The 12,260-nt window shown below is 36.4% G+C and overlaps 1 protein-coding gene across 2 annotated transcripts in view; it reads right to left on the reverse strand.

The window, feature by feature from the left end:
• Positions 1–5,044: 5,044 nt before the first annotated feature.
• Positions 5,045–12,260, reverse strand: part of LOC132113794 (follistatin-related protein 5-like) — a 165,170-nt gene continuing 157,954 nt past the window's right edge. For both annotated transcript variants that reach the window (XM_059521796.1, XM_059521795.1), the window contains exon 16: positions 5,045–5,791. In XM_059521796.1, coding sequence (XP_059377779.1) covers positions 5,089–5,791 — 703 coding nt within the window. In that variant the 3' untranslated portion in view covers positions 5,045–5,088. The remainder of the gene's footprint in view (positions 5,792–12,260) is intronic.

The following is a 12,260-nucleotide window of genomic DNA, read 5'->3' on the forward strand; positions in this document are numbered from 1 at the left end:
TCAGCATTGTGTCTGATTACACTATTTTCAGTTCTTAGTACTGTGAAGCGTGGGTCTGTAGGAGCCACTCAGCGTATCTATGTTTTCTGGACCAACTCGCTCCAGTGCAGTGGAGTTGCGCTTCTGAGTCACCTGTGTATCTGCACGACCGTCTGAACTGTAAAAACCTGTTTATTTGAGGGCTACACTCATTGCACTCATTGCATTTCTCCCTTTAGTATCCTAAGCCCTATATCACCAAGCATATAAACAAATATTTTTAGTTTTTTTTACAATATTCTCGGATGCTACTTTATTGGGTAATAAATGAACTTCTGCTAAACTGGGACCCTGGCCTGTAAACAATACACACAAAATGTGGAGCCAAAAGTAATTAAAATGAAATATAATTGTAAAAAGTAATTTAAAAAATGAATGTATACAGTATGTATTAAAAATAAAATTAAAAAGGTGAAAAAACGAGAGTACAATGTATAATGTTGAATATTAATTAATAATTAACATCTATAACAAGGTGGATAGAAAGACAGACAGACAGACAGACAGACCGACAGACAGACAGACAGACAGACAGATAGATAGATAGATAGATAGATAGATAGATAGATAGATAGATAGATAGATAGATAGATAGAGAAACAGATAGAGAAATAGATAGAGAGCTAGACAGACAGAGCTATATGTCTGTCTGGCAGTGTATTCAGTCTCATAAGTAACAGGATGAGGACCATTTCTCTAAAGATGGCACTTTGGCACAGATCCCGGGCTCATATGGATGAAGTGGCCTCACTCACTCTCTCATGCTTTCTGAGCCTGTACACTTCTGGTCCTTTTGATTTGTGACTCAATTAGCTTGCTTCTGTTCACAGCCATGTTCAGAGATGAATGATGCCGCTAACATGCTAGCTGCTGCAATCTCTGTACGTTCCCACCCCCTTGTCGACAACATCTGAAAAATGGGTGTAGCGTGATTTGTAATTATGAAACCTCCTGAAATAAAATGGAAGGGTAGCAGATATATAGCAGAGACGTTGCGGTTGAGTTGAGTGGTTAGCACCGTGTTACCACGTCCTTTGGCAAGGTCCTTTGTGAATGAGTCCTTTCAACTTCACAAAAGTGTAATTAAGACTCCTCTGCAGACCAAATGAGCAAAGCCATTATGGAAAGTGATTATTTGCCTTTAGTATCACTTCTGGCAGGTGTTTTATTGCTCAAGCTCAGACAGGTACGCTAGGCTAATGACCGTGACATTGACGTGACATTGATACTAATACATTAGTGCACGTCTGCCTACTGCTGCAACAGCAGCAGCCTTGTTTACAGATATTAATTGATTCATTCAATTTTGACCTAATTCTGACCGTTTTCATGGTAAAAACAAGTTTTTGTGCACAGATATTGTAGGAAAGGTTCAGCTAAAAATGAAAAACTACATTCAAACCTCAGGTGTTCTGATACTTTGAGAACTCCGACACATTTACATTGTTCCAGATGACGTTTTGACAGGCTGAGCTGCTGTCTTGCGGTTTGAGGCTTTGTAGTCTGGTAAACAAAACTTCACTGGTTTCTGTTCACCCATGTCTCAGAGCAGCGGCGGTGTAACCTTACTGATGACAGTCAGTGCAATGTGATGATGTGATTTCAAAGGACAGCGTGTGTCTCTCTCTCTCAGGCACAAACACACAAAATAGGGAGAAACCAGTCAACTTGAACGAATTTATATACTGCTGTACACAGACATTTGTGATACTGTAGCTTTTTAATGTACATTATTTTTGTTATAGACATGCTTAAATATACAATTAATAATTACAGTTAATCAAAGCTGTCAGTAAAATTAGTTTTTATGGATTGATGAAATAAGTTTTGAATTTAAGGTTGTTTAAAGAAGCACTCCCAGTTCCACTGTCCTGAAGTCAATGGGTTTTATTAAATAGGTTTTTGGTTAAATGCCTGAAATAAAAGTATGAGATTAACACAAACTCAATATATTTTCATGTTTTATTCTCCCAGATAGCACATGTACTTCTGCAAGATGTCTGTTAAAGATCTCTTCATCTTGAAAGCATCTGATGTGTACAAACATCTTACAGACATCTTTAAGATGTCAGTTTTACAAACATTTATGAACATCTTAAGGACATCTTCTAAGCATCTGATAGGAAACATCCTATAGATGTATTGCAGATGAGCAAACAAACAGTTGAAAAACAAACAGAAGGCAAAAGACGTTAAATATATAAGGTGGATAACAAGAACATAACATTCGTCCGCTGGTGTGGTAGCTAATATAGATACTTTAATAATTCTACTGCTTGGTGAGAATGGCCCTTTATGAGCTCGGCATCTTTGATACTTACGGTCATCATTGTCACTATGGTTACAGAAACTATTCACAGATATCTTAAGGACACAACTGGTGCTTGACTTCAGTTATTCATTCATTCAGAGAGTATTTGAGTTGCTTCAGTAAGCTGTTGAATGAATGGGACAATTCAAGGGTCACATCTGTGAGGCAATCCCAAACACTGACTGTGTGAATGCAGTCAGAAAGCCGAACAGAAGTGGTACAGAGAAATCAACCTCTGCTACCTCTTCATCATCAAATCTCTTGAAATCTGAGTGAGCATCAAGGATGGATTACGATCCTAATGCCCTGGGACCTCTAACCACAGATGCCTGGCAACTGTTAACAAGGAACTGCAGAGCTGTACAACTGATACTGACAGATAAATATTGCTTAAATGTGTGGCAATCTAATAAAATACAGTAAATTATCAATTAGGAATATAAGATGAATAGTACACTTACAATAGTTTTGAATAATAATAATAAAAAAGCTTAGTTGCGATCTCTGAATTAACCTGAACTGTACTCTTTGGTGCTATCAATTAAAGTTAATTTCTGTGACACGAGCAGATTAAAGGTAGAAGAACTGGGATTGGGATGTCAATGTTTTTACTGTCCATCAGCTGGAAAATTATTGTTCCTCAATGGTGGTATCTCCATAGCTGTGGTCTGTACTTTGATATATTTATAGAATTAGAACACTTGTTAAGTTACCATCCTGGGCCTTCATGGTCTTAAACGTATTCCCCTTTAAAACAAGCATGTTTTGCATGTTTTTTCAAGCACTGCATATTTTTGGGCCTTTTGACAATTGTGAACATGAGTGATGGTGAACAGACTTAGAAAAGGAAGGGCATGAACACATTAAACTGTCCACTAAAGTATTCCAAAATCTCTCCAAAAATGGTTGGTGTTCAGCCTGAGAGAATGAGAGAATGGAGGAAAGATAAACGACCGACAATAGATAATTGCAACGCTGCCTTGGTCTCGTTCATGCAGCAACTTGTGCATTCATTTGGCATTATGAGATTGAAAAAAGAAGACTATTAACGTAATGGATCAGAGTCGGAGAAGAGGAAAGGAATACAGATAAAAGGAAAGAAAGAGGGGAAAAGAAGACAGTGGAGGAAAGAGGGAGTGGAAAGTAGGACAGAAGTAAAATAAAATGAAATATCATTTGTTCCCAGAATCAGGTATGTGAGCCTATTAGTCACATTGTGCCTACAAACCAGCTGCCTTCATCTTGTTACAAGGTTCCAATTATTTGTGTGCAATAGCACACATCAGCTTTATAAAGTGAGTTTTAATAATGAAGTTTGGCTGTCTAGTGGAGCATGAATTATTATTCAGTTGTAAATGAGGACATTCTGCAAGATAAATAACATTTACACTTTAAACAAATCTCTTCAGCTTTCCAGGTAAAAGATTCATACTGAATCAATCAACTTAATTTGATGCACTAATGCATAAATTCATGCAGATTGGGATTTCAGTCAATTTTTGGGTCAATTCCACTCATATTACATGGACAAAATAATACCAAAAATCTTTTTTTTTTTTTTTTTTTTTTTTTTAAAGTTATAGGCTTTATTTAACTGCCAAAATGTCAAGCATGTTTCTACATAAATAACAACCACGAGAATCAACGAACATGGCTACATGGAGCTGATGAAATCTCTGGATGTGACATCACAATGTACTTGGTCATTTGTGGAACAAAGACAGTGCAGTTCTTATGTCTCAAAAATAAACAAGGGCAAACTAATCAACCTGACCCATTTGAAGATGACTTATGGTTAGCTATGTTGTTGTATGCGAGCATAGACCAACCTGCTTATTTACAGAACGCAAGTAAAAGTCACAAAAAAAAAACAAAAAACAAATCAGTCAGGGAGTAAGGAAAATACAGTCGATAAAAAGCCATACTGTATGCATTTTAACAAAATATACAAAATCTAAAACTAAAACAAGAAAACATATATGTAAGTAATTTGGGGGGAAAAGCTCAATTCATGCAGCCCATTGGCTGACGTGTCAATGAAAATGCATAGACTCTGTCCATCGAGGAAATAATTCAACATTGTGAAAACACACTTGTGCTTCTCACAGACACAGAAAGATTCCTTTGTTCGTACTCTAGTAGCATTGTGACTCTGAAACTCTTAAATAAATGTTCCCTAGCTATATAACCTTTGCAATGCATAAATTATGTCTAACATCACACCACGCGATGCACCAGTTACTGAAAGCAGACTCTTACGGCAGTGGCTGTGACTGCTGAGTCAACTAAAACTTGATTCATTATGTGCCCTTGAAACTTTGTAACTTCTCTTACTAAGATTAAACAGGATCATAACTGTCCCTAGGTATGTTATGTTTTCTATTTTATAACAGACTAGCTCTCAGATGTTCACTGATCTAACCAGTGCTGGTTTCCATGTAGGTTTAAATTGGGGGTTCAGCACAAAGACACAATTCTCTGTGTCATCATTCTTACACCCAAACATTTCATGACAATTTACAGTTGTCAAACACATCATTATCTCATTATCTCATTATAGGTGACGGTTTCTCAGGACGATACTGTTTTAATAAGCTAGAAATGCCTCAGGGTCTTTGGGAGTTATAAACAGGTGAATTTTAAGTGTAGCTCTCGTTTTTACTCTGCGTGTGGAAAAGTCGGGGAAGGTTCAGTGCAACCTGTTTGTTTGTTTCCCTCTCAAGCCCCTCTAAAACAGCTTACGGCTCTCCCACCCACACCACAGTGTTTCCCAAGGGAACGTCGATGATCTCACAGTTGAGTTTATCCAGCCGCCCATCTAGAATAAACAGGGAGCTTTGAGACGGGGTCATGAGATATTGTCCGAACAGCCCGCTGCCAGTCATGACCCTGTTCTGCCGATTCCAAGGCCACCGAGCAGCCGGCGTGGGCTGCTTTAGACTCTTGATCATTTTGACGTTACCTGTGCTGAGCTCCACAAAAAGAGCATCCGTCTGGTGACCCGAGCTGCCAAACACGTTATACTGGTTAGCCTCAGTGAAAGAGGGCATGAAGGCCAGATCGGACAGGTGCAGGTTGGTGTGAATGTCAAAGGGCTGGCCAATCTCACCCCGCACGGAAACATACTGCAAGCGCATTAGCCCATCACGATCATCCACGCTCACTAAATAGTGGCCATCAGGAGAGACAAAAGGTGTGCCGCTCACATCCCTATTTAGACCGATGACATTGTCTGTTACGGTATCGATGATTAATTGTGGCCGTACTGCACCTGTTGAATCTGGCCGACAGTTGACGAAGTAGTATCCGCCCAGATGCGTGTAGGCGAGGGATTGTGGGATGCAATCGTACTGCTGCAGACTAATATTTTTCACATAGGAGGTGGTTTCCAAATCGATCTTATGAAGAGCTGGTTCATTCTTGTGGAGAATGATACCAAACCTATAATAGAAAAAATATGTGTTAGATGATATCAGAAAACATTGTTTTTTTGTCATGCAAAACCTTCATTTGACACAGCTATGTTATTTTTCTTTGTCAGAACAAGCTCAATAGTTTTTGGAATTCAGAATTTAAATAATGCATTTTATAGTATATTCCAATAGTATATTTGAATTGGAATTGGAATTTAAAATTAAGCATTCATATAATTGCTGTTTATGCATACATATATATATATATATATATATATAAAATGCAAATATATATATATATATATATATATATATATATATATATATATATAATATTTTATACATTTTCATAAAAATTGGTATAATTAGTCAAACTAAAGTTGAAATCATTAATGCTTCGATGAAAAATTTGTCACATAACTTGAATTTCCTTAAAATCAGTAAATTCCTCTTCCAGTCATTCCAGTTCAACCCTCTCTGGGCCAATTCAACTCATGAACTGAAAAAAGCCAGTACATAAATTCCCACTTTTGCCAACCCTGAAGCTCTGTAATCATTAAGGATCTGTATCAATGAAATAAAAGCTCCAATCCCAAGTTAAAGTGTCCCTGGAACTGGATCTAACTCTACTACCAACTTGAGTAATGTTGCCCTGAGGGCACTGCGCTCACAATTAATGAAGTGGAAGTTGCTTTGGATAAGAAGTAGCTGCCACACTGAAAGTAACAAACGGAGCATTTGAGTGAATAAACCCAGAGTGCAGGTTCAAGTCTAATGAGGAAGATCCAAAAGCTTAAAGGGACAGAAAGAATTCAATGTCACATCTCTGTTCATCAGTCCATGCTTAATAGCCTCTGCCAGATGCCTGGTTTCATAATTGATTTCAATTAAAAAATTAATCACCCACACTTTGTCTTATCCATTGAGAAATCCAAAGAGCCCAATTATAGGTTATAAATTTTTTTTCAGAAGAACTAAGAACAAATAAAGTTGGTGAGGGAAATAAAGGATCTGACAAAGCTCGATTAAATCTGCATGCTCTCCTATCAATTCTAACATAGACTTCAAACCCTGACATCCATCTTCTCTTTTGCACTCGAGAATGTGGCTGCTGTCTTCGCCTGGCCAAAAGGCCACATCTGCCGCGGAGCGATGGGGCAGATTATCACTGCCTGTGATGAGCTCCATCAACTGGCAGCCAGCGTCCATCTATTAGCTACAGGCCAGGCTGTTTTGGCTGTGACGATATGCTCGGGGCTTAATTTCTAAATTATGAGGTCCCGGTAGAAGGCCTGGCGATGGATTAGGCAACTGGGGGGCGAGATCATGGAATATGAATGCAAAAGTGTGTGTTCAATACTCAGTCAGACACTTCAATTGAAAACAGGATTATTTTGCTAGCAAGAAAAATGATCTCCTGCTATGTTAATAAAATAGCTTCTCTGTTTGTATTAAGAGTCAAACTGACCTCAAATTATTGAACTTATAATATATTTTTTCGGTAACACTTTAGTATAGGGTCCAATTCACACTAATAACTAGTTGCTTATTAGCATGTCTATTATTAACATATTGGCTGTTTATTAGTGCTTATAAAGTACATATAATGCATGACATCCATAATACCCTAAACTTAACAACTACCTTATAAACTATTAATAAGCAGCAAATAAGGAGTTAATTGAGGCAAAAGTCATAGTTAATGATTAGTGAGAATTGGACCCTAAAATGAAGTGTGACCATTTTTTCTTACTTTGTTTTTCAAAGTGGTACATTTTGACAAATTAAAACCATTGAGGGGTGCAATGTTTTATACACTTCACATCACATTTTGTATCCAAATCACATATGTGTAAAAAAAACTGTGCATATTTATATCCTTAAATGTGTAAGAGTCACAAAATGTTGAAAATAAATAAATAGTTTAACCAGTGTTTAAAGCAGGTTAAATGTGGATCAGACCTGCTTTGAGCACTTTTGAGATCTTCTTCTGCATCAAAACACATCTGCTGTATGTGCTGCAACATTGCATAAACATTTACGATGCTAAATAAGTAAAAGGCACAAAATTTCAAGAAATAAATAGTTGTTTAAATGTGGTTTTACAAGCGATTTTTCACCCTTGCTCAAAGCTTCTTCTTCTAAAACAAAACACCAAAATGAAAAATATATTCACCCAACAGAAACAAGAAAGGATAGACAAAGGACATATTCTCATGAAATTTAAATTTGCACTTGGCATCCAATACCTTACATACCTTGGCGTTTTGTGCATGTAAAGTTTTGGAGGTAATGTAAATCCAATGCAACAAAAAAAACATGCATAAAAAAATGAAGACAGTTGCCGCTACAGTACTCATGAACAAGTATCAATGATACAAACATAACACATTTCAGCTACACAAATAAAGTGTAATCCAACTTGGCTGTGAAAACAAACACAATACATCCTGGATGAACAAAACAGAACAAAGCAAAGCCACAAAATGCAATGCAACACAAAGCAAAACAAATCAGGCTTGTGTGCTATAGAGGTCTGTGCAATGCTTTTAGAATCAGCTTTCAGCTTTGTTAAACAGATGTGTGTTTGATGCAACCCATGACAAAACTGTTGGTACACCAGAATAATACTATACTTAAGAGTCACATACATCTTCTTGAATTGGCACACAGCTCTGTCGTATGGATATCTACTGCTGATTTCGTTAATCTGTAAAGTCACTTGCATCTAATCATGCAGTCAATAGTACAACAGGACAGCGCTGTAATATGATAATAAAAACAACACAAACAGGCATTTTTGTAGCATTGTTTATACTTTGTGACTTCTGTGTGTTTGTTTATGTACTGTAGGGCAATTAATAGAGACAATTTCCAGTTGTAAATCAATGCTGTTTCCTTAACTGAACCTTAAGCATCCCAAACAACCTTTCTTATGAACAAACAAAACACATTTACTCATTCATCATAACACCTGCATTTATACAAACTCCTTCGGTATTTATCTGACAAACCCTTTAGACCTGAGAAAATATGTAATAAGCATTAGCAAAGGGCTTACTGTACAATTAAAAGAAAAGAAATAAATAGTTACATTATTTATTTATTTATTTATTTCTTTTACTGTTGACATGTAAACATATTTGCCTGCAGGCTGGCTGCGGACAAAAGTATGACAGAAAGTCAATGAATGCTATAAATGGGACCCCTGTAGGCTGTTATTTTCCCAGTGAGAAGGTTTGTAAATGCAGAAATAATTTGACAACCTGACTAAAATGTCACATGCAGTCGCTCCCCTGTAAAAATCCCTCCTCAACAGTTCACTGCCACCGGTGAAGTCAAAACATATGAGGCATTTCAAATGAGAAACGAATGAAGTAATTATTGGATCATGGATCACCAAACATTCCTCCTTACAACAGTGTTTTGTACAAATGACACTGGCACTGTTTACCAGTCGTACATCTTATTATGTCAGCATATTTACAAAAATCAATATACTGCTGAGGATTACGCAAGTAAATTCATATACATTTACAAGGCACACTGAGTTCTCTGGTTGGTCTATTTATTATTCATGGGTATTCATGCGTAAAGTGTGGTCCTAGCACATGTTTATGGTTAGATAAACACTGACATGTACACTAGTATCAGTGTAGAACGAGCTTCTAAAAAATTAAACTTTTTGTATGCACAACTTTAGAGATGTACAATTATTCACAAAATCATTTGAGAGTCATAGATAGACTATTTTATAATCAGTTATCACCATAACAAAAAATAATTTACATAAATGCTGTTGTTTTGAACTTTATAATCAAAGAATTGTTTTCAAGACTGATAACTATAAGAAAAATTGATTGAGCACTAAACCAGCAAATTAGAACGATTTCTGAAGGGTTATGTGACACTGAAGACTGGAGTAATGGCTGCCATCACAGAAATAAATTATATTTTAAAATATATTAAAATAGAAAATGATTATTTTTGATCAAATCACAACAACCTTGGTGTTCAAAAATATTTACGAAATTTGACAGCTTAATTATTATTTCTAAAGACTTGGTACAATGTGACAATACAGTTTAGTATATGATTTAAACACGTTTTTAATATCTAATGCCTGTTAAGTTTAAATTTAAATTAAAGAGTACTAACTTTTATTACTCTAATTAGAGTTAAAAACATTTTTATTCCATTAAAAAGATCTTACTCTGACAAAATATCACTATAAATTACTGTAACTGATGAATGAAAGCATAAAATTGACAATTTAGCTTGAGATGGTGGCAAATCCAACCAGTTTTCAGAAGATTTGTAAACATTTCGAAAGATTTGTAAAACACATGTATCTAGCAAATAAAAGAGATTTAGTTGTTTCAGATGCTGTCAATAATTGTATATGTACACTTAACATACTAATACCTTTGAGATCAGCATGTTTGGTCTTAATCTGCAAATCTGTTGGTTTACAAAATAACTCTCTCAATCTTTATCTCATTCCCTTTGAAACAATGACATAATTCCTCAAACATCTTACATAACAGCATTTACAAAAAAACACAACTTCTCCATCCAAAAGCTAATGTCATGTGCTAAATCCAAACTCTTGCCAGGTGAAGATCAGAGGGCTGTAATACTTTACACTGGAGTTAACCTCTATTTCAGTATAGAGAGATGATGTTGCACTTTGTTGACTCGGGGCACTGAAACACATTACTATATCAGAGAGCGGACAGCACAGCTAAATGTCACCAGCCTACTGGGTGCTAAAAAAAGTGAACATACCCTCAACTGAGCGTCCTGCAGTTTATTCAAGAAAAACAAGCCTGACACGCACTGAACTCCAGTGACAGAAACTGAATTGTAGTGCAGCATGTATCAACTAGCGCAGAATTACTGCTAGCACATATTAGGGTGAATGCAAACAGCTGGGTTCAGTGACTCATCTAAAAGGAGAGTGTGTGTTTTGTGAGTGTGTATGGCATGAGTATAAGCCGTATTATCTCAGGCCCCGAAAGGATTGAAAATTAAACTGGTCTTTGTGCACTATGCCGTATCCTCCGGATGAACTCTCCACTGTGGGACTGAGATCATGTCTTTTAACAAAAGCTGGTAGCTGTGCTGAGGCCTCGCAACTGAACTGCAACAATATGTTTATTCTCCAACATCTTTATAAACACTACTATACTAAGAGATACAGTCTATTTAACTACAAAAACATGTTTCCACAAGTAAACTTGGATAGATGCTATTAACATTTATTGGTCATGAGATTCACACTGCATATAAAATCTCAGTTATGATCATTTGACCGGATAGCTTTATTGAAATGTTGTGAATATGATTTGATTTGATTAGATTGCAAAGAAACTGTCAATTATCGTGCCTCACATGGTAAGTCTAAGCTCTGGTCCAAAACCTAGAGAGCAGCCCATATAGACAGTATTTTAAGGCATCATAGGTGTGCTGGAGACAAAGGCTATTGAAATCAGCGAAATCAAAGCTCCTGTAACACATAAATAGAGTGCAAAAATTTCAGAAGTAAAAATACAATTAATTTTATCTATAGGGGAAATAATTAAAAAAAAAATTTTTCACAATCGCAATCCCTATATATATATATATATATATATATATATATATATATATATACAACCCGAATTCCGGAAAAGTTGGGACGTTTTTTAAATTTTAATAAAATGAAAACTAAAGGAATTTCAAATCACATGAGCCAATATTTTATTCACAATAGAACATAGATAACGTAGCAAATGTTTAAACTGAGAAATATTACACTTTTATCCACTTAATTAGCTCATTTAAAATTTAATGCCTGCTACAGGTCTCAAAAAAGTTGGCACGGGGGCAACAAATGGCTAAAAAAGCAAGCAGTTTTGAAAAGATTCAGCTGGGAGAACATCTAGTGATTAATTAAGTTAATTGATATCAGGTCTGTAACATGATTAGCTATAAAAGCTTTGTCTTAGAGAAGCAGAGTCTCTCAGAAGTAAAGATGGGCAGAGGCTCTCCAATCTGTGAAAGACTGCATAAAAAATTGTGGAAAACTTTAAAAACAATGTTCCTCAACGTCAAATTGCAAAGGCTTTGCAAATCTCATCATCTACAGTGCATAACGTCATCAAAAGATTCAGAGAAACTGGAGAAATCTCTGTGCGTAAGGGACAAGGCCGGAGACCTTTATTGGATGCCCGTGGTCTTCGGGCTCTCAGACGACACTGCATCACTCATCGGCATGATTGTGTCAATGACATTACTAAATGGGCCCAGGAATACTTTCAGAAACCACTGTCGGTAAACACAATCCACCGTGCCATCAGCAGATGCCAACTAAAGCTCTATCATGCAAAAAGGAAGCCATATGTGAACATGGTCCAGAAGCGCCGTCGTGTCCTGTGGGCCAAGGCTCATTTAAAATGGACTATTTCAAAGTGGAATAGTGTTTTATGGTCAGACGAGTCCAAATTTGACATTCT

This window comes from Carassius carassius, chromosome 33, assembly GCF_963082965.1.
Source record: "Carassius carassius chromosome 33, fCarCar2.1, whole genome shotgun sequence".
NCBI classification, from domain to species: domain Eukaryota; kingdom Metazoa; phylum Chordata; class Actinopteri; order Cypriniformes; family Cyprinidae; genus Carassius; species Carassius carassius.